The sequence below is a fragment of the Lethenteron reissneri genome, chromosome 69, assembly GCF_015708825.2.
Source record: "Lethenteron reissneri isolate LAM-NWPU_2019-01 chromosome 69, ASM1570882v1, whole genome shotgun sequence".
NCBI lineage: Eukaryota > Metazoa > Chordata > Hyperoartia > Petromyzontiformes > Petromyzontidae > Lethenteron > Lethenteron reissneri.
In genome coordinates, this window is record NC_083847.1 from 4,632,468 (window position 1) to 4,660,332 (window position 27,865).

Below are 27,865 nucleotides of genomic sequence, written 5' to 3' on the forward strand. Positions count from 1 at the left end.
ATGGGATACATTTTTGGCAGTATGATACCATGATTCCTATCATGCCATGGGATACATTTTTGGCAGTATGATACCATGATTCCTATCATGCCATGGGATACATTTTTGGCAGTATAATACCATGATTTCTATAATGCCATGGGATACATTTTTGGCAGTATGATACCATGATTCCTATAATGCCATGGGATACATTTTTGTCAGTATGATACCATGATTCCTATAATGCCATTGGATACATTTTTGGCAGTATGATACCATGATACCTATAATGCCATTGGATACATTTTTGGCAGTATGATACCATGATTCCTATAATGCCATGGGATACATTTTTGGCAGTATAATACCATGATTCATATAATGCCATGGGATACATTTTTGGCAGTATAATACCATGATTCCTATGATGCCATGGGATACATTTTTGGCAGTATGATACCATGATTCCTATAATGCCATGGAATACATTTTTGGCAGTATGATACCATGATTCTTATGATGCCATGGGATACATTTTTGGCAGTATGATACCATGATTCCTATAATGCCATGGGATACATTTTTGGCAGTATAATACCATGATTCATATAATGCCATGGGATACATTTTTGGCAGTATAATACCATGATTCCTATGATGCCATGGGATACATTTTTGGCAGTATGATACCATGATTCCTATCATGCCATGGGATACATTTTTGGCAGTATGATACCATGATTCCTATCATGCCATGGGATACATTTTTGGCAGTATAATACCATGATTTCTATAATGCCATGGGATACATTTTGGCAGTATGATACCATGATTCCTATAATGCCATGGGATACATTTTTGGCAGTATGATACCATGATTCTTATAATGCCATGGTATCAAGGCCGTAGCCATGGAGTCAACATTGGGGGGGGGACCAAATCTTCCAGGGGGTCTGGGGGTCCCAACCCAGAAAAAAAAATCTAAATTTGAAAACAAATTTCCTGCCATTTCCTGCCTAAAAATATTGAAAAATTCACTAACACATGGGATGGACTTTTTATTTTATTTTTTACAATGTCTAATAGTGTATTGTATTACATTGCTCTGTTTTACTTTTTTTTTACCATTTTTTGTTTCATTGTATGTCATGTTTGAGATTAGGGATTAATAAAGTACAACCATAATCATATGAACAGAAATCTATGCATTGCTTTATATGAAGACAAGTCCAGATATTGTGACCAAGGTTTAGCAAATTGTTATTCTAATTTACATAGCATAGCCCCACCCAGCCCCACCCCACCCCACCCAGCCCCTCCCCTCTCCACCCAGCCCCAACCCTCCCATTTTTGGATGCACGACGGACGGACACAATAATCCCCTGTGGGCTGGTGTAATATGTCCACTAGGATCCCCCGTATAGCCTGAACAGACTGTTGGGGCAAGTGCTGTTAGCGAGCACCTATTAAGGCCGGTTTGGCACACGAGGGCATGGGTGGCCACCACCACGCCCGGCCACCATTATCTCCAGTGACGATATTTACTATGCACCGCACCAGGTACTCATTTAAGGCTGAGTCGATCTAGGGGAGAGCCCAGGACCGGTTCAGATAATCGTCACCGGTGTTGGCCGTGAGCGGGAATCGAACTCGGGTCGCCGCGTTCATAGTGCTAACCGCTACACTACCGCTCCCCACATATACACACATACGCTTACAATACATGAATCACACTTCCATGTTTTATAGGCATTATTTTCAGATCATGTTTATGCACGTATCTTTTTTTGATTACTTTTTACAGTTTCATACCACCGAGAAATAAACTTACAGTCAACATTGCTTTGAATCGAAAGAGAAATGCCGACATTCAAATGTCCCATTGAGCGTGTGCTCTGTAACCCACTACTTATAGGAACGATCCGGGAAAACCTCTTTAACAAGTTTTTTTTCAGGTTAGATCTTGTCAATATATAAATGAGTCGTTAAACCAGCCACCACCCGACGCGGCCAATTAGTAAGGTTTAGTGTCACGTAAACAGAACGTGCCAATTCGTTACTAGCATTATGGATGATATTGGTCAAGAAAACCGACATGTTAAAACATCCTTCCCACAATATGTGCACCTGCTGTGGGGTCTCAAGCAGTAGTTTATATTTTGTGGACTCCCATCCCACACGCTCTCATCAGATGTGTAGCGTCTGACGAGTTGCGTGTTCTGGAATGATAATTTAACTACGCACGCATCGTCAAGCCGTTCTCCGCACTCTGTATACCCTTGGCTTGTTACCAGTTGCGTGTTCGAGAATGCGTCTAAATCTGATCGGACGCCACGGTGGCTAGGAGATTTTATCTCCCTCGCCTGGTGTACAGGAGGCCGCGGGTTTGATCCCCAACCCTGACGACGCCCGCTTTATATTTGGAATTTGCATGTGTCTCTCTCCCCGTGATAGTGTGCATTTTTCCCACCCCACATTTACATACACGCATTTAGATTATTTGGCTGCTATAAAATTTCCACGTGATGCTAAGCCACTTCGCCGAGCTATCATTTGTGATGGCCAGATCGCTTCTGAAAAAAGTCTTACTTACACAACGGCTCACTCAAAATCAACAACCCTAGAACTGCGCGTGGCATTTACCCAGTGTGCGTTATGGAATGTTTATTCAGAGTGGATCGCTGGGAAAACCCCTTCCCGCACTCGTTGCACAGGTGCGGCTTCTCGCCCGTGTGCGTCCTGGCGTGCATCTCCAAAGTGTAGCGCTGCGTGAATCTCTTCCCGCACTCCGCGCACGCGTGCGGCCTTTCGCCCGTGTGCGTCGCGCAATGTTTATTCAGGGTGGATTGCTGCGAGAAGCCCTTGCCGCACTCCTTGCACACGTGCGGCCTCTCTCCCGTGTGCGTCCTCGAGTGCATCTCCAAGTTGTAGCGCTGCGTGAACCTCCTCCCGCACTCGTCGCACATGTACGGCCTCTCGCCCGTGTGCGTCCTCAAGTGGGTCTCCAAGGTGGAGCGCTTCGAGAACCTCTTGCCGCACTCGGCGCACGCGTGCGGCTTCTCCCCGCTGTGCGTCCTCGAGTGAGTCTCTAAATTGCAGCGCTTGGAAAACCCCTTGCCGCACTCCTCGCACGCGTGCGGCCTCTCGCCCGTGTGCGTCCGCGAATGCTTCGTCAGTTCGGCGCGCGCCGTGAACCCCTTCCCGCACTCCGCGCACGGGTGCAGCTTCTCGCCGGTGTGCGACCTCGAGTGCGTCTCTAGATTGCAGCGCCGTGTGAAGCCCTTGCCGCACTCCCCGCACGCGTGCGGCTTCTCGCCGGCTCGCCTCGTCACTGCCGGCCCTCCCGACTTGCCCGCCGCGGGAGTCGCGGCGGCGGCGGCGGCGACGGCTGCGGTGGCGTTCTGCCCCCCATACGATGCGGCCGAGCGCGGCTTCTTGTCGGCGGGCACCTTTCTGCGACTGCGCGACGCGGAGCCTCCCGACTTCTTTCCGTGCCGCACGCAGCCTCGCAGGGGCCGCCCCGCCCGCTCGGCCTCGTCTGCCCCCGTTCCTTCGCCTGCAGCGACATTTTTCAAACATGACGCAAAATGGGGGGTGGTGGTGATTTGTAGGCTCGAGGTGTTATACGTACGCACGCACGCCTGTTGCAAGTAGACTCGGCCTCAACACGAGTGTCCGGTGCAGAGTTTAAAGCATCTGCGCTGGGGAGATAAAGTCGGCCGAGAGTGTGGTGGCGTTGACCACGCCACGTGTGTACGTTGAACTTCTTTCGCACCGTACGTAGCCAACCGTGCCAAACGGAGGTGCGGGGGAAGGACAACAAACTAGACAGATCAAGCAGCGCTAAAGAAATTAGTTTGTCAATCTAAATGATTATTATTTAAAAGTGCATATCTCACAGTGACTTCTTAATATCAGAAGGGAAGAGGTGTTCCAGGCGGCCGCACAAGCGCATATGAAAGTGCCGAGCGATGCGGTAACCACCGTTTTTGTTCAAGGTTAGATCATGACTGCGATATACAGGCTGCTTAAAAAAATGTAACACTTACATGGGACTATCGTTTTTAATGGAAAATGAACGGATAATACACTGTAACATGACAACAAATGTAATGTTAATAGCTTCAAAAAGTCAAATAGTCTCCACTTTTTCGCCATCATTGTCAACACGTGCCTGGAATCTTCTCCAGGTGGTCTCCTGAGCCCGGAGGCACACTTACTGTGGTACTGTTACATTTTTTTGAAGCACCCTGTATATATAACCGGTAATAAGAGCGACAGAGCATTTCATTTTCTCCGTTGGGGAAAGGGATCTCACCTCGACCGACGTCCCCCTCTGGTGGTTCCGTGTCAGTGAGGCTGTAGCCTGGAGAGCCCATACGCAGTGGTCTCTCCTCCGGCCTTTCAATCACTCCCTCGGCCTTAACAAGCCCCTGATCCCGAGCTGTTAAGGTAGAGAATGCACCCGCGTTAATGGTGGATGGGACGGTCTGAGTATGTGTATGCAAGGATGGTAGACCATTCTTGGTGGATGGGACGGTCTGAGTATGTGTATGCAAGGTTGGTAGACCATTCTTGGATAGCGTCTTTGGAAGGACATACTGGGGGGGGGGAGGGGTGAGATGGATAGCGTAAAAACTCTATAACCGCTACGACCTGGGCAGGGGGGGAGGGCGCAAGTGCACCAGGATAGCTGTGATGATGATGATGATGCAGCTTGCCAGATGGCGATTGGTTGGAAGGTTTGAAAATGGATAGAAGGCGGGGAGATTTTGAAAGAGGTGAGGGATGGGGGGCTTAGTCCGTTGAAGGCTGTGAGAAGGGGAGCAGCAGAGGGGATTGATTAGAAGCAAAGGGGATGGGTGGGGATTACAATAGGAATCTCGATTACAGTGGGACTTTCTATTGCAGTATAACTCTCGATTATTTGCGCTAAAGACGGGGAGAGTGGCCGTGGATAGTTGAAAATCGCAGATAATCCAAAAAAATCTCCATTTTCCACGGCTCTCTATGCCAAAAAACAATAATATCGGTATAAATTGAAACGCAAAGAATATAAATTGAGAATGAAGTCACGATCGACCGATTGATGGCGCACGTACTCAGTGATAACACGCGACTGGTAACAAACATTTCCAAGAAAAACAATGTACAGCTGTTTTTAGATGATTAATTTGGGCTTGAAGGGAAAAAACATGCGAGGTCGTCAACATCTCCAGGCCCACCGTGGCGCGCGTCGCAGGGCAAAGTGTCGGCCAGAAATGGACTTACAACGGTGGCAGTGTGGAGGATTAAGAAGCGATGGGTGGTGGGTCGGGCAGGGCCGGATTAAGATTTTGTAGTCCCCTGGGCTCCAGGTACTGTGAGCCCCCCCCCTCCCCCAGTGATATTTTAAAAAGTCAAACAAAGTTAAAGAAAACAGTATTTTTTACAAGGCTAACGACAAATAAAATTCAGCGTTCACAAACGGAAATAACTTTTCACCACTTCATCTCTGGAGGCCCTTAAGCTGCCTGCACCCCCAAAAGCCCCCCCACGCCTTCATCCGGCCCTGGGTGGGTGGGCGGGGGGCAAAGTGGGAGACACAGAGGACAGAATCTCACCGGCGTGAGCTTCATCAGCTTCATCAGCTTCGTCCTCTTCACGTTTCACCTTCACGCACGGCCACGTCTCGGCGCTTGAGTCGTCGCGCTCTTGTTTGACGAGCGGCAATTTAAATTGAGAAGTCATCTGGAAGGAGGGGGAAACAAACACCACACACATATTCTAGATTTGAAGCTTTCGTGACTGCAAGTATTCATATTCTTAGGTTGTTTCGGTAAAGTCACGTAGGTAAAAAATCTAAATTAATAAAAGTAAAATAAAAATAAAATAAAAATCACGACGTTTCGGAGGCAACACAAGCTTCCGTCTTCAGGTGGAACCGTCACTTTATTTTATTTTATTTTTGTTAATTTTGATTTTCTACCTACGTGACTTTACCGAAAAAACCTAAGAATACCACACACACACAGTATACAGGGTGTTTCAAAAGGATGGACCCGATTTGAAATCGCTATATCTCTGCAACCACGAACCGCCCATGAATGAAACTCTTACCACTTGAAAGGGCGGGGCGTAGAGTTTCAAATGATTACAACTAGATGCCTCTCGCAGCGCACAAATAGCCCCGAGCCTCAGTCATTCCAAAGATGGTGACCCCGCAACACAAGGGGCGTTTTGCGTTCTGCAGTTCAGCAAAACTGAATCCGTAATTGCGGTGCAGCGTGCGTTTCAACGGCGTTTTGGCATTGATCCGCCAATGTCAAAGAGCATTGTGGCACAAAAGACCGTCGTGTTTTTGTGCCACCATTAGCGAATAATCTGGATGACCTCAAACAGAATTACGGCAGCGGTGACTTCAGTGGAAGAGAAGACACTTTGAGAGGCGTTTGGGACGAATTCAATTATCGTCTCGATGCTGTCCGTACAGCAGGTGGAGGGCACATATGGCATTTATAAAATGTTTAGTAAAACTTGATAACTCATTAAACCGTTTCTAACTTTTCGTGTAATTGTAACATGTTGCCATCGTGATTCCAAAGAACACAGGATGAGATGTTACTATCCTTTGTGCAAGCACTTCCAAGAGTTCATGAACAGTGAGCCTGGTGAAATTTGGGGAGCGCATCGTCAGTAGTGACCCTTTGATTCCTAGGGTGTTTCGGCCTTTCACACTATACACCCTCCCCAAAGGCGGCCAGCGACAGGGTGATCAATCCTACGCTTGCGTCCCATTCCCAATTAGTCATAGGAGTTGCCTTGTTGTTGGTAGCCAACATCCCATGGGACTATGCATGGCAGGGGCGTCCTCCTCCCTGAGTCAAGCATTGTTGACCGCATACCTCCTGGCCCTCTCACTTTGGGGCCCAGCTGGGGTCTTTCCTCTTCATCCAGAGCCACTGACTGCTGCCTTCTGCCGCCTCCGATACAGCTTTGATTGCCGAACGCTGGCTCTGGCCCATCTTTTTAAAACGCCCTGTATTTAGACGTAGACTTCTATTTGTTAGTGCGTGCTTATAATTGACGTGTGCTGAACTTCTTTTGCGCCGTACGTAGCCAACCCGTGCTAAGTCTCCTACAGTCAAGTCAAACTTAGTTTTGCTTGAATACGTTACGAGAGGTGAATTCAGCAGTGAACACGGTGCGAGAGAGACAGAGAGAGTGAATGGTGATGTGAGTGTGAATTCAGCTCTCGTGACAACAGTGAACAGGGTGAGAGAGACAGAGAGAGTGAATGGTGGTGTAAGTGTGAATTCACCTCCCATAACAGAAGTGAACAGGGTGAGAGAGACAGAGAGAGTGAATGGTGATGTGAGTGTGAATTCACCTCTCGTGATAGCAGTGAACAGGGTGAGAGAGACAGAGAGAGTGAGTGGCGGTGTGAGTGTGAATTCACCTCTCGTGATAGCAGTGGATGCGGTTCAAGAGACACAGAGAGAGTGAATGGCGATGTGAGTGTGAATTCACATCGCGTCTTGAGTGAATTTCACCACCAAACCTCTGCGGGTCTCTCCAACGCAGCAGCAGCAGCAGCGACCACGCAGCAAGACGGCGACAAGATGCGGGACAAGACGGTGAGACGGGGGACAAGATGACGAGACGGGGGACAAGATGCGGGACAAGACGATGAGACGGGCGACAAGATGCGGGACAAGACGACGAGATGGGGGACAAGATGCGGGACAAGACGGTGAGACGGGCGACAAGATGCAGGACAAGACGGTGAGACGGGCGACAAGATGCGGGACAAGACGACGAGATGGGGGACAAGATGCGGGACAAGACGACGAGATGGGGGACAAGATGCAGGACAAGACGACGAGATGGGGGACAAGATGCGGGACAAGACGACAAGACGGCGACAAGATGCGGGACAAGACGACGAGACGGGGGACAAGATGCGGGACAAGACGACGAGATGGGGGACAAGATGCGGGACAAGACGAATGTCTAGAGACGTGGTGCAGCGGAATAAAATATAACATCAAATTTTTTTTCTAGATTTGAAGCTTTCGTGACTGCAAGGATTCATACTCTTAGTTCTTTCGGTAAAGTCACGTAGGTAAAAAAATGAAATTAATAAAAATAAAACAATAAAAATCACGACGTTTCGGAGGCAACACAAGTCTCCGTCATCAGGTGGGACCGTCACAGCCAGATTTGCTGTATCAAGTGTATTTAAGAACTTGCTGCGACATCAACCCAAATGACTGAGAGAAAACTGCTGGCGACCGACTCAGCTGGCAGCAGGCTGTGAAAACAGGCCTCAGGAGAGGCGAGGAGAAAAGACACACCGTTTGGCAGACCAAGAGGGAGCGACGTAAAGAATAAGTATAACCCGTAAAAACAAAGTTTTTCACTATAAATCCTTTATATGCGTGGCGGCTAGAGTCCTCTCGTCCTCTGGCTTGAGATGGCTGCCACCTATGGGTCAGATGATTGTCTGCCAGTATTAAACAATTGGTAATTAAATATTTCATTTGTTTTCCCTAAACAGTGTAAAATTTTGGGAAAAAAATTTCACGAACATTAATTGTCTCGCACAACGAGTCTGTGTGCAAAATGTCAGCTCGATTGGATCACGGGAAGTGGGTTAAAAAACGACCGAAAGATTTGCACGGTCGCAAGCAAGCAAGCACGCAAGCACGCAAGCAAGCGAACTTAATATAAAGGATTTAAAAAGCAACAAACGCCTCTGGAGCTGCCACCCGCATTCACTTACAATTGCTGTGGCAAGGATTGTCACTCAGATTGGCCTACTAAGTCATTTAGGCGCTGCAAAACTTACAGCTGACCTCGTAAGGCGCAAAAGAATTGTCTCTGGAGACAGGCCTATAATGACTATGTAGTGTATAGTGTAGTGTATGTTGAACTTCTTTTGCGGAGGTGTGCTAATCGGATGTGTGGGGGAAGGACAACAAATCAAACACCAACAAGCAGTTATAAAGAAATGAGTTATCAAGGAAATTAGATGATATTAAAACAACGCTGATCTCAAACCAAATTTTATTACACAAAGGGTTGACAATTCAGATCATGATAATATTTATCAGCCCCTCGGTCTCACATTACGCACTGACAAAATATGCATGAAAATCGAACAAAAAGTATGTGATACGCTAAATAACCAACTAACTCAAGGGGACCACCTTCAACAATCAAATAATAGATAAATACAACATATGACAACGATAAACTGTATATACCTCTTCTAGACAACCACAAGTCATTCGATTCTAAATAACTTTACACTTGCTACCGGCTCTAAAGCAACAAGGAGTTGTAACTAAATACATTGGAATTCTGAGGATCATTGACAACACTCCCCTCAGTACCCACCCCACCCCCGTCCATTGTTCTCATCGAATAAAAATGCTCAGGACTAGATTTAACGACCCGGAAAGTAGTCAAAATAAAAATTGGGGTAATTTCTTCATATCGAATACAAGCAGACCTCTCTTAGCGCGACCCCACAGGGAACGCCAATGAGTGATAGCGATGTTTGCCCTGGAGATTATCACTTTAGTAAAAAATGAAATAAAATAAAGTGGACTCTCGATTATCCGCATGCGCGGGTTAATCCTATTTGCGGATTAACTGCACACCTGGAATTTTGACATAAATTCAATAGCCCAAATTAATAATCTAAAAAACATTACCACATTGTTATTCTTGGAAATGTTTATTACAAGTCACGTGCTTAAACCGAACAAATACTGTAAGTTGCTCCGGTTAATCCGAAATCCACGCTGTTGGCTCTACAGTACAGGAGTTGTCATATCTTTACAACAATGGCGCGGAGTTAGATTGATGTTGATTGGCGTGGCTCTGCTCTCCACTTCGTGGGCAGACTTTTCTGCTGGGTGGGAGCAGGAAAGTTATCACCAAGTACGCGCATCATCAATCGGTAATTCACACCTATATTTGTGATTTTTGGCATAAAGGTCTGCGGAAATTTTTTTTTTTTTTATCTACGATTTTGAATTATCCGCGGAACGTCATCCCTGTCATTAGCGCGGAAATTCAAGAGTCTACTGTACTGCAATCTAAAGAGCGCTTCAGAATGTGAGAACATGCAGCAGGAGTGCTGGCCTGGGGTTAATGAACCCCCGTGCCGCCTATCATTCAGCCAATGAGAGCAAAGCATGCCCTAAGCCGATCAGACCACAACCCCCCTACAATTCGATTTGTTTAGGAACTCACGAAACCAGGGTGGAGTCTCTGGCTCAGACCCACAGAGATTTAGACTGAGGACATAGCTAAGATCACAGGCATCCTTGGAGGCTTGCAGAAAGTACAGTAGAATGAACACATGAGGACAATATAATAAACTTATAATTTTACGTATGAAATAACTTTGACCGTCTGTACTATTGATGATGTTACCAACACGCCAACGAAGCGCTCGAGGTTGGTCACAGCGCCGTCGGGAACGCATCCCCATGAACGCTGCTCTCACCTCACCAGGAACAACGACGCAGCTCAGTGGGGTCTGCCCGCAAATTTCGATTTCCAACTTCAAAAACCGTTCGCGACCGCGATTTCCCAGAACGAATATCAATCATAAACAATAACAATATAAAGACGTTCACGTTTTAAAGCATCAGCTTTTGAGATGGGCAAACGGACATTGCCAAGAACGTTTGGAGATCAAGCCCAGACTTCATAAGCAAAAGGGGAGGCACGTTGTCCCATCTTTTTTTTTTAAACAGAAAATTACTGAAAAAATGTTGAATCGCGCGTCTAAACATAACGGAGTGACGCGGTGGTTCCACGCGGTACGACTGCAAGAACGACGGCTCTTTACGGCAACCCGTTTTTTTACGGGTCGATAAAACGAGCAAAAGTACGGAACAGAAGTGAGACTCGGGACCATGCGGCGGTGACCACCGTAGAGGCAGCGTAGGTTGGTGGATCAGCGAAAACGCAACATGTGAACCTTATGGCGGTATCTCGGGGTACCATAGTACCCCGGCTCTCGCATAATGTCCATGATGCAGTAATTTTTAGTCTGTTGATGGTCGCCGATGCGGCAATCGACTCATCTCGATGAGCTGTACACGATGCACTAATCAAAGTTTAAATTTTCAATAACGGATTTTTTATGATGTTTGGCATTTCAACATCGCGGAGTAGCACTGATTTCGGATTGGTACCCCAGTCGCGGAGTTAAGTACACCCCTGAAAAAAAGTGTCCCAGAAATAAAATATTTAATTGCCTCGGCCATTTTGAATTATTTGGTACCCCAGGGTACCGCCATAAGGATCGTGTATTTTGCGAAACTTTCCCTTCCCATGCGCATCATCAAGGAGGTGCCATAAACCTTAGCTGGTTCGCCAGCAGAAGAAGATACAGCCAAGCGTGGACGATTATTATCTGTCCGTTCTACATGGGATTGAATCCAATCGAGTCCAGTCTATGTCGCCTGGACAGATTGCGATTGCATTCATTCTGCCACGGTTCAACCACGCCAGTCCGGCTGTGCGTCGGTAATAGCAGGGAGAATATATGTGGAGGGGCGAACATAGAAGTGCAGTACAACAATGTATATATTTTTTTCTGCACTGCCCCTACTGTTCACGTGACGGTATAGCCCGCTACAGCCCAATGACAACTATGTTGCATGGCAACCCATTGTGGGAAGGGTGGTTACCCATCCAAGTACAGGGACTCCTCTCTACTTACGAACGAGTTAGGTTCCAGAGGTCTGTTCGTAAGTCGATTTGTTCGAAAGTCAAACTTTACTTCCGTCGATTCCAAATATGTCGTATGGCGTGTACACTAAACACGTGGAATGGCTTTAAAAGTTGCACAATCTCCTGTAGATGTAGATGCGACTGGTTCATCATATTCTGCAGTCGTAGGTGCCACCACCACCATTTTTTACGCGGCAGTTGAACTTATGAATCTCAGTCCTAACAACTGCAACTGGACATTCGGACATGTTTGTTCACATCTCCTAAAGTTCATAAGTCGAATGTTCATAATCAGAGGAATCCGAGTACTATCCAGGCTGAGCTTTGCTTGGCTTCCGGAGTCTCCAACAAGATCGCCGGACTCTGGGAGACTCGGTAAACAGCGGACATTAATCAGAAAATTCGGATACATTAAAAAAATCAGTTCAACACTTACGGATACATGCGTAAAACCCACACATTTAAGAAAATCACTGGTCATTGCTGTTAATAGATTGTTACTGTTAATAGATTGTTACTACCTATGGAATATATACATTCACACCTCTGCTCTGTCTGTAGTCAGGGAATAAATTAATTAAAAAGCACAATTTTAATCCGAAATAACACCTTTTTCAGTTCGAGGTTTTCAACTTCCCAGCGTGGAGGACTATCTTTCCTAAAAAATATCCATGCACGCGTGTCGTCCTCTCACCAGTGCGTAATTCTGGAACTCAAGTCGAAAGCTCCCCCCCCCCTACCCACACGAACCCCCTTTCAGATGTGCACCTTCTCGTGGGAGTGCGTCCTAAAATGCTTGTTTAAATAAGTCCGCGTTGTGAACCTCTTCCCGCAGTCCTTGCACATGTACGGCCTCTCGCCCGTGTGCGTGATCGAGTGCTTGTCGAGGGTGGAGCGCTGCGAAAACCCCTTGCCGCACTCCTCGCACACGTGCGGCTTCTCGCCCGTGTGCGTTCTGGAGTGCATCTCTAAATTGTAGCGCTGCGTAAACCTCTTGCCGCACTCCTCGCACATGTACGGCCTCTCGCCCGTGTGCGTCCTCGAGTGTTTCTCCAAGGTGGAGCGCTTCGAAAACCTCTCCCCGCACTCCTTGCAGATGTGCGGCTTCTCGCCCGTGTGGGTTCTGTAATGGGCCTCTAAATTGGAGCGCTTGGAAAACCTCTTGCCGCACTCCTCGCACACGTGCGGCTTTTCGCCCGTGTGCGTCTTGCAGTGCTTGTTTAAGTCGGCCTGGGCCGTAAACCCCTTCCCGCACTGCAGGCACACGTGCGGCCTCTCGCCCGTGTGCGTCCGGGAGTGTATCTCCAAGCTGGAGTGGCGCGTGAACCGTTTCCCGCACTCCATGCACACGTGCGGCTTCTCGCCCGTGTGCGTACGGGAGTGAGTGTCCAGGTTGGAGCGCTGCGAGAACGCCTTGCCGCACTCCTTGCACACATGCGGCCTCTCTCCCGTGTGCGTCCTCGAGTGCGTGTTCAGGGTGGAGCGCTTCGAGAAGCTCTTTCCGCACTCCAGGCACGTGTGCAGGTTCTCCCGACTGTGCACCCTGGAGTGGGCCTCCAAATTGGAGAGCTTCGTGAATGTCTTCCCGCACTCCGCGCACGCGTGCGTCTTCCGAACGGCGTGCGTCTTGCCGTGCTTGTTCAAGTCGGCCCTTGCCGCGAACCCCTTGCCGCACTCGACGCACACATGCGGCCTCTCGCCCGTGTGCGTCCTCGCGTGTATCTGCAGGCTGAAGCGGCGCGTGAACGTCTTGCCGCACTCGGCGCACTCGTGCGACTTCCTGGCCGCGTGAGTCCTCGAGTGCAGCTCCAGGTTGGACAGCCGCGAGAAGCTCTTGCCGCACTCGGCGCACGTGTGCGGCCTCTCGCCGGCGCGCGCCCGGCAGCGTTTCTTCTTCGTCGGCGGCGGCAGTGCCGCCGCCGCCTCCACAGGAGTCTTCGAGAGCCCCTTCTCGCACTCCTCGCACGCGTGCGCGTACTCCCCCGTATGCGAGATGGAGTTCGTGTTTAAGTCGCGACGCGTCGTAAACTCCTTGCCGCACTCCTTGCACGCGAGCTTCCTCTCGTCGGCGGCAACCGCCACCGCGCACGGCGGGGCGCCTTCCGCCACCTTCCCGCAACGCTTGCAGGTTCCCCACGTCTTGCCGCTGCGTTGCGCTTCGTCCGTCTTCATCACTTCGAAGGCTCCGCCCTTCCCGCACTCGTCGCACGGCGGTTCCGATTCTTTCGCAGCGTCGTCGCCGTCGTCGTCGCCGCCGTCGTCGTCGCCGCCGTCGCCGCCGTCGTCGCCGCCGACGTCGCCGCCGCAATCATCGTCGTCGTCATCGTCGTCGGCTGCAGGTTTTCACGAAACGCAAATTGCGATAGTTCGGTTAGACTTGGTGGCAAAGGGGGTAGGGGGGGCGAGAGATAAAATGACGAGTCGCCACACCAAAGGCAACAGTGACGTTTTAACGTTGGAATATTTTCTTTTGGTCACGGTGAACTTACAGAACGATTTCCAATTCAACGTAGAAAGATAATACAGACTCAGTAACAGAGAGACAAAGCAAGAGAGACACAGACAACTCGATACAGACAGACAGAGAAACATTCGGTCATACCAAGAGATCGAGATATTTACAGAAACATGATGAAAGATACACACAGACAGACAGACACCCAGATATAGATTTGGTTGCTGCTATAACCTTCCACATGATGATGACAAGCCACTGCGTTGAGCTATCATTTGTGATGGCCAGGTCACTCCTGAAAAGGAGCTACATAGCTCAGTCGGCCTTACCTGGTCAATACAATAGTTTTGTTTTAGCACGAGTCTCGATGAGTATGGGTCTCTGTGGATTTCTGTGGATCTCTATGGGTCAGTAGAAACACGCGTTTAGAGTGCTTGGCTGCTGATATAAAATGCCCACACAATGATGATGATAAATCCACTTCGTTGAGCTATCACTAGTTTAGTTTTAGTTGAGCAACCTAAGCTATTGTGTTATATATTTTTTATATATAAATATTTTACACGTTGCATTTGCTACGTCCGATGCGATCAAAGAAAGGTTAGGGGGGAACAGACAAAGACCCTCCGTATAGTTTAACATGTAGTAGGGCTTTCGCGACCAATATTATCCATAAAAGGTTTTTTTTTGGGTTAGATCGCGTAAATATAAATGTGTGTCATTCAACCCGCCACCACCCGGCACAGCCAATTAGTAAGGTTTGTCACGTAAACAAAACGTGGCCAATTTGTTACTAGTACAGCACTAACCGGTTGTGTGTTGGAGTAAACCCATTTCGACATTTACGATTTGAGTACCGTGACATTTCTCCGGTAATTACAACAACCAGCATCATCAGGCGAGAGCCAGATTTGTGGAGAAATCGTACTCCTGTTTCGTTCTTGTATAGAGAGATACATGTGATGTTGTCACTTGTGAACCAATCAGGTGCAAAGGCCAGTGGGGGGGGGGGGTTAATGTATACACATAAATTACAATGGATATCCATCACTCGATCTAATCCCAAAAAAACTCTATTATGGATCCCCTGTATAGCCTGAACAGACTGTAGGGGCAAGTGCTGTTAGCGAGCAGCACCTATGAAGGCCGGCACAGCACACGAGGGAGTGGGTGGCCAGCATCACACCCGGCCGCCTTTGTCTCCCCAGTTCAAGTTCAAGTTCATGTATTAGGTATAGCCCTGTGAGCCATTCGGCTCTTGATTCGGATGCAACCGCAACAAACAAAAAACTAAAACATGAACAAAAAACATCTTAAAGTGAATATGTAACTGAGTGCAAACAGAAAATCCAAGAAAAGACAGCAAAATATTGCAGAAAAAAACACCGTACACCAACGCTGTGTGCAAAAATCCCAGTGGGATGCAAGTCAAACAACCAACAACAACCACAAGACAACTTAGATTAAGGCCATCAGTCTAACTCTGTAATGGTGAGTCGACCTAGGGGAGGGCCCATGACCAGTTCGGATAATTGTCACCGGTGTTGGCCGTGAGCGGGAATTGAACTTGGGTTGCCAGGTTCCGAGTGCTAACCGCTACCGGAGCGGGGGGGGGGCGAACACACACGCTCACTCTCTCTCACCTTCACCCGTGTCCTCCTCGGACAACTCCACCTCGATGAAGTTCTGGTCCGGAGTGTTCACGTACCCACGGGAATCCTTCACTTCCTCCGGCTTCTCGGTGGCTTCTTCGACTCGAACGGCATTCGGATCCGGAGCTGTCACTCACAAAACGCACCCCATTGCCCTTCTCTCGTATGGCTGCCGACGTCGATGGCAGAGCAGCGACTACAATTTCACGTTCAGATGGTGGTCAAGCCCAGTCGAGCGCGTCAGCGGGAGCAGTGTGTACCGTCTGTCATGGATGACCACAGTCGCACCACGACTAATGGAGACCCTCCACCTGCTCCCAGTCTTAAATAGAGCAGCAGGGTGACGTCATCATTTAACCAAATCAGGTGCAGAGATCAGAGGCGGAGAGCAGAGGTCGCAACTGGGTATCCGATACCCGTACCCTACCCGATACCCGGCTACCCATTTGCGACCCTGGTGCAGCCAGGTACGGGTACGGGTAGGCCGTGAGTTACTGTTGAGTAACTGTTTGTCACTCATTTCCCAACGTCTTGTCTCTTTTCACAATTCAAGTTCCTAGAATCAACCCACCCGCGCCTGCTACGTGGCTTCATCCCAGAGGTCGCAATCAGGTACCCGATACCCGTACCGTACCCGTACCCAGCCGGGTACGGGTACCTGTTTGCGACCCTGGTGCGGCCGGGTACGGGTAAGGAATCAAAACCCGTTTGCGACCTCTGGCGGAGAGGGGGGGTATTGTAATTATATAATAGGTTAGTAATTAGTTAATTGTTATGATGAGTAATCATTTGTAGATTAGTAATTAGTTGTAATGTGTATTATTTAATAATTGAACCCAATTACTATACCCAATCAGGTGCAGAAATCAGAGGTTGCGAAGGGTTATTGTAATGATATACTACGTTAGTAATAAGTCAATTAGTATGTGTTTCCCCTATAAGGAATTGTAATATGTATTACTTAATAATACGCTTACAGGTCGCACTAAGCCTGTAGCTGTCAGAGCGATTAAAATTATTTGTATATTTCTCAATTTCAATGGATTCTCGAATTAGTCTTGGCCAGTAATAATTAGTTTTACACAACACTTCAACGTTATCAAAATCAATTGATTGGCCTTGTTGGCAAGCATGTTCTGCCACTGCCGACAGTTGTGTTTGAGATCATTTCTTTGGTGTTATTTTAGTCTTACGCTGATGTTACGTCCCGTCTGTCCAATATAGTATCTGTCACATGAGCAATTAATCCGGTATACACCTTCTGTTGATAATTTATGTAATTCGTCTTTAGTACAAGATACTAGTTTTTTTATTTTGTGTACTGTACCAAATCATACTTTAATGTTTTGCTTTTGCAAAACATGGGCTAATTTGTCAGTTACTCCTGAGATATATGGTATTTTAATTGTTTTAATAATCTGATCGCTTTCAGCAGTGTTGCTTTGCGATCGTGATTTGGCATTCAGTGCTGTTAATTTGAGCATTATTGTAGCCATTCTGTCGTAGTGCTTCTTTAACATGTTTAATCTCTCTCCCTAGACTTTCACCATCTGACACTGTTTTAGCCCGATGTATGAGCGTCTTGATAAGAGAGGATTTCTGAGCTGGGTGATGATGTGAATCTGCATTCAGATAGGCATCATTGTGCGTTCCCTTTTGGTAAATGCTGTGTGTTATTTTACCATTTAGGCCATGTCCAAGCAAAATATCTAATAAAGGGAGTGTGTTATTCACCTCCATTTCCATGGTGAACTGGATGGCCGGGTTTTGTGCATTGAGATGATTTAGAAATGCATTAAGTGTATCTTTACCATGGGCCAGACAACCAAAGTATCATCATCATATCTAAACCAAAACGATTATTTAAATGTACTTGAGGCAAGTGCTCTTGTTTCAAAGTTTTCCATGTACAGATTTACTATAGCAGGAGATAAAGGAGAGCCTTTTGCTGTTTCTTCCTTTTGTTTAAAGAAATCACCTCTCCATAAAAAAATGTTATTTAAACAATGGTCAGCTAGTTTTGGAATATCTTTTAGTAAACCTGTATTCCTTACTAGTGTATCAAGTAATTTAAGCGACTCATTAACTGGAACCTTAGTGAATAGAGAAATCACATCAAAACTCACCAGAATATCATTAGGGTTAAGTTTAATATCTTTAATCACATTCATAAGATGTTCTGAATTTATTATGAATTAAGATGTCCTACCGATGTATAGGGCTGTATTTGTTTAGTTACATATTTTGCTCATTTATGTGGCAGAGCCAATTGTACTTACTATGGGTCATAATGGGATGCCGATTTTATTAATCTTTGGTAGCCCATACAGTCTAGGTCAGGGGTCGGCAACCTACGGCTCCGGAGCCGCATGCGGCTCTTTACGGGCTGCTTCTTGATGATATGTACGTATGTACAGTATGTACTCAGATGCATTGCGGCTCTTGAAATACTGAATTTTGTACCGAATTGGAAAGAAATGGCTCTTCTTGTTATTTTGGTTGCCGACCCCTGGTCTAGGTGGTTTTGAGGCCCTTGGCTTAATTTGGTATTGCTTAGTCTTGGGGATTAATGAATTTGCAATGATTGCAGTCGTCTTACGTTCTAAAGTATTAGTTGGATCTCTACTCTTTTGTTCTTTCGGTAAAGTCACGCAGGTAGAAAAATATAATAAAAGATTATATATCACGACGTTTCGATTGCAACACAAGCAGTCGTCCTCAGGCAGAAAAAAGAATCCAGCAATGGAACTGCTGAACCAGGAAGAACACAGTGAGAGCGCTGTTACAACAAGAGGTTATATATGTGGTGAAGGCCAAGCAGGCAGGGACTGATCTCACAGAGGCCCATAGACTCATAAAGAAGCCAACAGATTCACACAGAAACCCATAGACTCACACAGAAACCCATAGACTCACACAGAGAGAAACCCATAGACTCACAGAGAACCATAGACTCACACAGAAACCCATAGACTCACACAGAAACCCATAGACTCACACAGAAACCCATAGACTCACACAGAGAGAAACCCATAAACTCACACAGAAACCCATCGACTCACACAGAGACACAGACTCACACATAGACCCATAGACTCACATAGAGACCCGCAGACGCACACAGAGAACCATAGACTCACGTAGACTAATAGACTAACATAGAGACCCATAGACTCATCACACAGAGGCCCGTAGACTCACAAAGAAGCTCACAGATTCACAGAGGCCCATAGACTCACAGAGGCCTACAGACTCACAAAGAGGCCCATAGACTCACAAAGGCACATAGACTCACACAGAGACGCATAGAATCACCCACAGACCTGTAGACTCACACAGAGACCCAAAGTCTCACATAGAGACTCACACAGAGATCTATAGACTCACACACAACCCCATAGACTCACATAGAGCCCCATAGACTCACACCGAGACCCGCAGACTCACAGTTCTACGACACATTGGAAAAACCATACTTATTAGATGAGTTCTATTCGCGCATGACCGACTCCAACAGCAGCACAGCTTGGAACACTGGGTCGGTAAATAAAAAAAACCCAAGACAAAGCTGGATTTACTCCGCGACGCGATCAGAGGTGGCGGGGGGCCCCTCTCACCTTCACCGACGTCGTCCTCCGACAACTCCACCTCGATAAAGTTCTGGTCTGGGGCGTCCACGCGTCCACGGGAGTTCCCCGTCTCCTCGGGCCTCTCGCTGCTGCCTCCATCAACTGGAGCAGTGCTTCGGTCCGGAGCTGCAAAATGTTTCAAAACGCGGCCCCCGTTGGCATTCACGCATGAGGGAGTTTAATGCGCGGTGGGCCTCTCGCGACCCAATATTAGTCACAATCAATAAAGGGACGTAGCCAACCGAGCTGATTGGAGGTGCGAGGGAAGTGCATAGCTCCCAGTGGCTTCCTCATATCGGAAGGTGATCACCGTCTCTGTTCAACGGGCGAGCCAAAAGCCGCCGCCGCCGCTGCGAGGTCAACGACAGAGGTCGCAATCGGGTACCCGATACCCGTACCCTACCCGATACCCGGCTACCCGTATCCTACCCGATACACGGGTACCCATTTGCGACCCTGGTGCGGCCGGGTACGGGTAGCCGCACGTGACTCACCCCAAACCAATGAGTGAGAAGGCCGTGAGTCACTGGTGAGTAACTGTTTGTCACTCATTTCCCAACGTCTTGTCTCTTCTCACAATTCAAGTTCCTAGAATCAACCCACCCGTGCCTGCAACATGGCTTCATCCCAGAGGTCGCAATCGGGTACCCGATACCCGTACCCTACTTGATACCCGGCCGGGTACGGGTAGCCAGGTATCGGGTAGGGTACGGGTACGGGTAGCCGGGTATCGGGTAGGGTACGGGTAACCCGTACCCGTACCCAGCCGGGTACGGGTACGAGTACCCGTTTGCGACCCTGGTGCGGCCAGGTACGGGTACGGGTAAGGAATCATAACCCGCTTGCGACCTCTGGTCAACGACCGTAGCTCGCATGGTGGTCTGAGTGTCCTTCCCGTGTGGCTGCCCTGCCATTCATTTCCACGAGGACACTTTTCTGTCGTTGTTGTTGTTTGTTGAAAAGATGGACCGCGGTAGAGTAGTGCGATTGTGGCCATGCAACCCAAAAGCTACGGACCCATACGGTGAACACCACCTGTGGCCTGCGCTCCTTCGAAAAACTGAAGCCCTCTCGTCGTGGCAAGGAGCAGACCTCGGACATGGGCACCTGTAGCTCCCGAACCGCACTGCTGCCATGGGCAAGGATATAACAGTTTACATGCAATGTTAACCTATTGGGCAGTGTTGTTCTATAGGTCCAGTGTTATTCTACGGACGACGTTAGCCTCTGGACCAAATAGTAGACCCACTGTAGTCTGCGTTCCTTCAACGGAGAACGGCAAAAACTACACGTGACTCTCTCTCTCCTGCAGCCCTCTTACCGTGGCTAGCAGACCGACCTTCAACATTGGCATTTAGCCCGTGAACTTATTGCTGCCATACGCAAGAACAGAATGCAATGTTAATCCATGGGCAGTGTTATTCTATGGGTGCAATGGAATTCTATGGACACGTTAGTTGAATAGAATGCTGCTGAATGGAGTACAAAATAATATAATACCTTAACCTCATTACATGACTCCCAATAGTAGCACAAACTGGGATATATGATCCATGGTAAAACAAGCCAATTTTTTAAAAATATATATAGACGTAAAATTGCCTCTCAAAGGGGCGGGAACTCGCCTTGACCAATGTCCTCCTCCAGCAACTTGACGACGATGAATTTCTGAACGTCTTCCGACCACACCTCCACCTTGACCAGCTTCTTCTTCGTCGCGGTCACGCAGCCGCGAGCTTCTCCCGCCTCCTTCCCCGGTCGCCCGGCGGCTTCGTCAACCTCGGGAACGTTGCCATCTGCAGCTGCGATTTAAGAAGAAGTAGCAGAGAGCTCAGCGAAGTAACTTATAACGTGGACATTTTAGATTTCGATTTAAAGCTTTCGTGACTCCAGGGATTCATCTTCTTGGTTCTTTCGGTAGAGTCACGTAAAAGGGAAATAATAAAATAATAAAAATAAAACATTAAATAATTCTCACAACGTTTCGGCCACAACGCAAGCAGCCGTCCTCAGGTGAAGAACAGGTCTGTCGGAAAGACGCTGTCTTTCCGACAGACCTGTTCTTCAGGTGGACATTTTATATATGTCTTTCCAACAGACCTGTTCTTCACCTGAGGACGGCTGCTTGCGTTGTGGCCGAAACGTCGTGAGAATTATTTTATTATGTTTTATTTGTATTATTTTATTATTTCCCTTCTACGTGACTTTACCGAAAGAACCAAGAAGGTGGACATTTTATATCAGCCAAATACGACAAACGCATGACGTCGATTCTAAACGGAGAAAAATCCACGCGACCACAGGGGAGACCGAGAGACAGAGACGCAGACTCCAAATACACAGCAGCAGGCGTCAGGGTGAGGTTCGATCCCACGACGTCCTGTACACCAAGCGAGAGAGTCAACATCTCCCTGAGCCAGCGCGCCGTTCGGTGCCGTGGCGCTGATGTGGCGATATTGTGATCCATATTCTTAGGTTTTTTCGGTAAAGTCACGTAGGTAAAAAAATTTAAAATAAAAATAAAATAAAAATCAAGACGTTTCGGAGGCAACACAAGCTTCCACCTGAAGACGGAAGCTTGTGTTGCCTCCGAAACGTCGTGATTTTTATTTTATTTTAATTTTATTAATTTTAATTTTTTTTACCTACGTGACTTTACCGAAAAAACCCAAGAATATGAATCCTTGCAGTCACGAAAGCTTCAAATCTAGATATTGTGATCATCGGCGACGTTTTAGGGGGTCTCACCCGCATCGGCTTCTTTACGTTTCGCCGTCGAGTCGGCGCACTCACCAGGACTCGGATGTTCTTCGCACTCTTGTTTGATGGTCGGAAACGTGATTCGTGAATCCATCTGGAGAGGAAAAAAATTATGTTTTCGACATCCACGTAAATTTGTGTACAAAGACAACAAAAGACCCACCCTGTTAGGGCAAGTGGCTGTTCCGTAGCGAGCAGCAGCGCCGATGAAGGTCGGCACTATGGTTCACGAGGGGGTGGGTGGCCAGCACGATACCCGGCCACCTTTGACTCCCTGAGTGACGATGTTTAATGCACACACCACACCAGGTACTCATTTGAGGCTGAGTTGACCTAGGGGTGGACCATGGCCTCTTCAGATATTCATCACCGGTGTTGGCCCTGAGCCGGAAACAAACTCGGGTCGCAGGGTTCGTAGCGCAGCGCGCTAACCGCTGCACTACCGCTCCTCAAAGACAAAGATCCCCCATAGATACTCTCAGTTCTTTCGGTAAAGTCACGTAGGTAGAAAAATGAAATTAAAATTTCTAAAAATAAAATAATAAAATCACGACGTTTCGGAGGCAACACAAGTCTCCGTCATCAGGTGGGACCGTCACAGCCAGATTTGCTGCATCACTTGAATCACTTGATGCAGCAAATCTGGCTGTGACGGTCCCACCTGATGACGGAGACTTGTGTTGCCTCCGAAACGTCGTGATTTTATTATTTTATTTTTATTAATTTTAATTTCATTTTTTTACCTACGTGACTTTACCGAAAGAACTGAGAGTATGAATCCTTGCAGTCACGAAAGCTTCAAATCTAGAATCCCCCATAGAGCCTTAACAGACTATTGGGGCAAGTGCTGTTAACGAGTGGAAGCACCTATGAAGGCCGGCACGGCACACGAGGGGAAAGGTGCCCAGCACCAAGCCCGGCCGCCTTTGTCTCCCCCAGTGGCGATGTTTACTCCGTAAACCGCACCAAGTACTCAATTGAGGCTAAGTCGACCTAGGGGAGGGCCAGGACCGGTCCAGATAATCGTCACCGGTGTTGGCCGTGAGCGGGAATCGAATCCGGATCGCCGAATATTTATACTCCGATTAGCATGGTTGACTACGTACGGTGCAAAAGAAGTTGAACGTACATACACTACACTATACACTACAATATATAGGCTATACACTATACTATACACTACGATACACTACTATACACTGGGCCACTATCCTAAATTGAAAACTAATTTCTGTATAACTGCTTCTTCTGTTGTGTTTAGTTTGCTGTCCTTTCCCCGCACTTCCCATAAGCGCGGTTGGCTACGTACGGCGAGAAAGACGTTCAACGTACATACACTGCACTACAATACACTATAGACTACACTATACACACTACGCTATACACTGCATACTACACAATATACTACAATACACACTACACGATACACTACGATACACTAAGCTACACGCTACACTATACACTACTATACATTAAGCTACACACTACACTACTATACACTACTCTGCACTAAAATACACACGACACTATTCACTACGATACACTAAGCTACACACTACACTACTATACACTAAGCTACACATTACACTATTCACCACGATACACTAGGCTACACACTACACTATCACTAGTATACATTAAGCTACACACTACACTACTATACACTACACTACTATACACTACACTACTATACATTAAGCTACACACTACACTACTATACACTAAGCTGCACATTACACTATACACTACTATACACTAAGCTACACATTACACTATACACTACTATACACTAAGCTACACTATACACTACTATACACTGAGCTACATACTACACTATACACTACTCTACACTAAGCTACACATTACACTACTCTACACTAAGCTACACATCACACTTTACACTACTATACACTACTCTACACTAAGCTACACACTTCACTATACACTACTCTAAACTAAGCTACACACTACACTATACACTAGTCTACACTACGCTATACACTACTATACACTAAGCTACACTATACACTACTATACACTAGGCTACACACTACACTATCACTAATATACATTAAGCTACACACTACACTACTATACACTAAGCTACACATCACACTTTACACTACTATACACTACTCTACACTAAGCTACACACTTCACTATACACTACTCTAAACTAAGCTACACACTACACTATACACTAGTCTACACTACGCTATACACTACTATACACACTACACAACGGTACACGACACTCCTATACACTACAGCACTATACCAAGTTGAAAACTAATATCTGTAGAACTGCTTCTTGTTGTTGTTGTGTTTAGTTTGTTGTCCTTCCCCCGGCACCTCCGATTGGCCACCGGTTGCCTACGTACGGTGCGAAAGAAGTCCAACGTAACAGCACACACAAACAAGATCGACACAAGTATCGATTACAGCTGTCAATGACGGTGACAATAGCCAACAGAGTCCTGGATGTCCATTGGTTACCTCACTTGTTGTCTTTGCCGTATCTCTGTCGATATTCAGTGTAGCTGCCTCTGTGTCTGTCTCTCTGTGGCCACGTGTGTCTCTCTCTATCCTTTCTGTATCTTTGTCTCTCTGTCTGTCTCTATGTCTCTCTGTCTGTCTATGGCCACGTGTCTCTATCCCTGTTTCTGTATCTTCGTCTCTGTGTCTGTCTCCTGTCTGTCTCTCTGCCTGTCTCTCTATGGCCACGTGTGTCTCTCTCTATCCTTGTTTCTGTATCTTTGTCTCTGTGTCTGTCTCTCTATGGCCACGTGTCTCTATCCTTGTTTCTGTATCTTTGTCTCTGTCTGTCTCTCTGTCTGTCTCTCTATCTCCACGTGTATCTCTCTATGGCCACGGGTCTGTCTATCTTTGTTTTTGTATCTTTGTCTCTGTCTGTCTCTTGTCTCTCTGTCTCTCTCTCTATGTCCACGTGTGTCTCTGTCTATCACGGAATGTATCTATCCTTGTTTCTGTGTCTTTGTCTCTGTGTCTGTCTCCTGTCTGTCTCTCTGCCTGTCTTTCTATGGCCACGTGTGTCTCTCTCTATCCTTGTTTCTGTATCTTTGTATCTTTGTCTCTCTGTCTGTCTCTTGTCTCTCTGTCTCTCTCTGTCTTTGTCTCGATGTCTGTCTCTGTATCTATGTCTGTATCTGTGTCTCTCTGTATCTTTCTTAGCACTGTACGTCTCGTCTCTCTCTGTGTTAATCTTTGTCTCTGTGTTTCTATGTAGCTTCGTCTATCTCCCCCTGTGTCTGTGTGTGTGTCTCTCTGTCTTTCTTAGCACTGCACGTATTGTCTGTGTCTCTGTAGCTTCGTCTTCTGTCTATCTCCCCCTGTCTCTTTGTCTCGGCCTTTGTATCCGAGTTACGTCTAAGACCCTTGCTATGTCTGTGTATATCTCTGTGTATCTGTCTCTGGGTCTGTCTGTGTATCTGTCTCTGTGTCTGTCTGTGTATATATCTCTCTGTGTATCTGTCTCTGAGTCTATCTGTGTATGTCTCTCTCTGTGTATCTGTCTCTTGGTCTGTCTGTGTATGTCTCTCTCTGTGTATCTGTCTCTGTGTCTGTCTGTGTATATATCTCTCTGTGTATCTGTCTCTGTGTCTGTCTGTGTATGTCTCTCTCTGTGTATCTGTCTCTGTGTCTGTCTGTGTATATATCTCTCTGTGTATCTGTCTCTGTGTCTGTCTGTGTATGTCTCTCTGTGTATCTGTCTCTGTGTCTGTCTGTGTATGTCTCTCTCTGTGTATCTGTCTCTGAGTCTGTCTGTGTATGTCTCTCTCTGTGTATCTGCCTCTGTGTCTGTCTGTGTATGTCTCTCTCTGTGTGTCTGTCTCTGTGTCTGTCTGTGTATGTCTCTCTCTGTGTGTCTGTCTCTGAGTCTATCTGTGTATGTCTCTCTCTGTGTATCTGTCTCTGTGTCTGTCTATGTCTCTCTCTGTGTATCTGTCTCTGTGTCTGTCTGTGTATATCTCTCTCTGTGTATGTCTCTGGGTCTGTCTATGTCCCTCTCTGTGTATCTGTCTCTGGGTCTGTCTGCCTGTATATGTATCGCTGTCTCTCCGTGCCCTTATCTCTCTATTTCTAAATGTCTGTCTCCGTGTCTCGATGTCTCTCTGTCACTCTCAAGTCTCTGTCCGTCTCTGACTATCTCTGTATCTTTATCTGTGTGAATCTGTCTATCTCCCTGTGTCTCTCAATGTATATTTGTCTCTGTGTCTCCGTATCTCTGTGGCTGTGTGTGTGTCTCTCTCTCTTCGTATCTATCTGTGTATGTATCTCGGCTCTGTCTCTGTATTTGTCTCTCTGTCTGTCTCTTTCTGCCTGCCTCTGTTTCTGTCTCTCTGCGTGTTTCTCTCTTTCTGTCTCTCTCAGTCTTTCTGTCTCTCTCTGTCTCTCTGTCTATGTCTCTCTGTCTTTGTCTACGTGTCCCCACGGCCGCTGTCTCTGTGTGTCTCTCTGTCTCCGTGTCCCCACGGCCTCTGTGTCTCGCTGTCCCTCTGTCTTTGTCTCCGTGTCTCTCTGTCTGTGTCTTTGTCTCCGTGTCCCCACGGCCTCTGTCTGTATCTCGCTGTCCCTCTGTCTTTGTCTCTGTCTGTGTCTTTGTCTCCGTGTCTCCACGGCCGCTGTCTCTGTGTGTCTCGCTGTCCCTCTGTCTTTGTCTCTGTCTGTGTCTTTGTCTCCGTGTCCCCACGGCCGCTGTCTCTGTGTGTCTCTGTGTCTCTGTGTGTCTCTCTGTCTCAGTGTCCCCACGGCCTCTGTGTCTCGCTGTCCCTCTGTCTTTGTCTCCGTGTCTCTCTGTCTGTGTCTCTCTGTCTGTGTCTTTGTCTCCGTGTCTCTCTGTCCGTGTCTCTGTCTCAGTGTCCCCACGGCCGCCGTCTCTGTGTGTCTCTCTGTCTCTGTGTCTGTATCTTTGTCTCTGTGTCTCTCTGTCTGTGTCTTTGTCTCAGTGTCCCCACGGCCGCTGTCTCTGTGTGTCTCTCTGTCTCCGTGTCTCTCTGTCTGTGTCTTTGTCTCCGTGTCCCCACGGCCGCTGTCTCTGTGTGTCTCTCTGTCTCCGTGTCTCTCTGTCTGTGTCTTTGTCTCCGTGTCCCCACGGCCGCTGTGTCTCTGTGTGTCTCTCTGTCTGTGTCTTTGTCTCCGTGTCTCTCTGTCTGTGTCTTTGTCTCTGTGTCTCTCTGTCTGTGTCTTTGTCTCCGTGTCCCCACGGCCACTGTCTCTGTGTCTCTCTGTCTCCGTGTCTCTCTGTCTGTGTCTTTGTCTCTGTGTCTCTCTGTCTGTGTCTTTGTCTCAAGTGTCCCCACGGCCGCTGTCTCTGTGTCTCTCTGTCTCCGTGTCTCTCTGTCTGTGTCTTTGTCTCTGTGTCTCTCTGTCTGTGTCTTTGTCTCCGTGTCCCCACGGCCGCTGTCTCTGTGTGTCTCTCTGTCTCCGCTGTGTGGTGACCCCCCCCCCACTCAACCCATTCACTCCGCAGCGAGCGACAAGATGCGGCACAAGGGAGGTCACAGGCGACGAGGGGATGCGGAGAGTTTCTCTCTGTCTGTGTGTCTCTCTGTCTGTGTGTCTCTCTGTGTCTGTGTGTCTCTCTCTCTGTCTGTGTGTCTCTCTGTCTGTCTCTCGGTCTGTGTGTC

The 27,865-nt window shown here is 47.4% G+C and overlaps 1 protein-coding gene across 1 annotated transcript; it reads right to left on the minus strand.

Annotated features, from left to right (window-relative positions):
- Positions 1-1,329: 1,329 nt before the first annotated feature.
- LOC133360797 (zinc finger protein 585A-like) lies at positions 1,330-27,649 on the minus strand. The gene is made up of 7 exons (XM_061579674.1): positions 24,714-27,649; positions 22,206-22,311; positions 21,083-21,259; positions 19,446-19,583; positions 15,820-15,954; positions 12,490-14,054; positions 1,330-3,290 (listed from the first exon to the last, which is right to left on the minus strand). The coding sequence occupies exons 2-7, from the start codon at positions 22,309-22,311 to the stop codon at positions 2,622-2,624; spliced, it is 2,790 nt and encodes a 929-aa protein (XP_061435658.1). The 5' UTR covers positions 24,714-27,649; the 3' UTR covers positions 1,330-2,621.
- Positions 27,650-27,865: the final 216 nt, after the last annotated feature.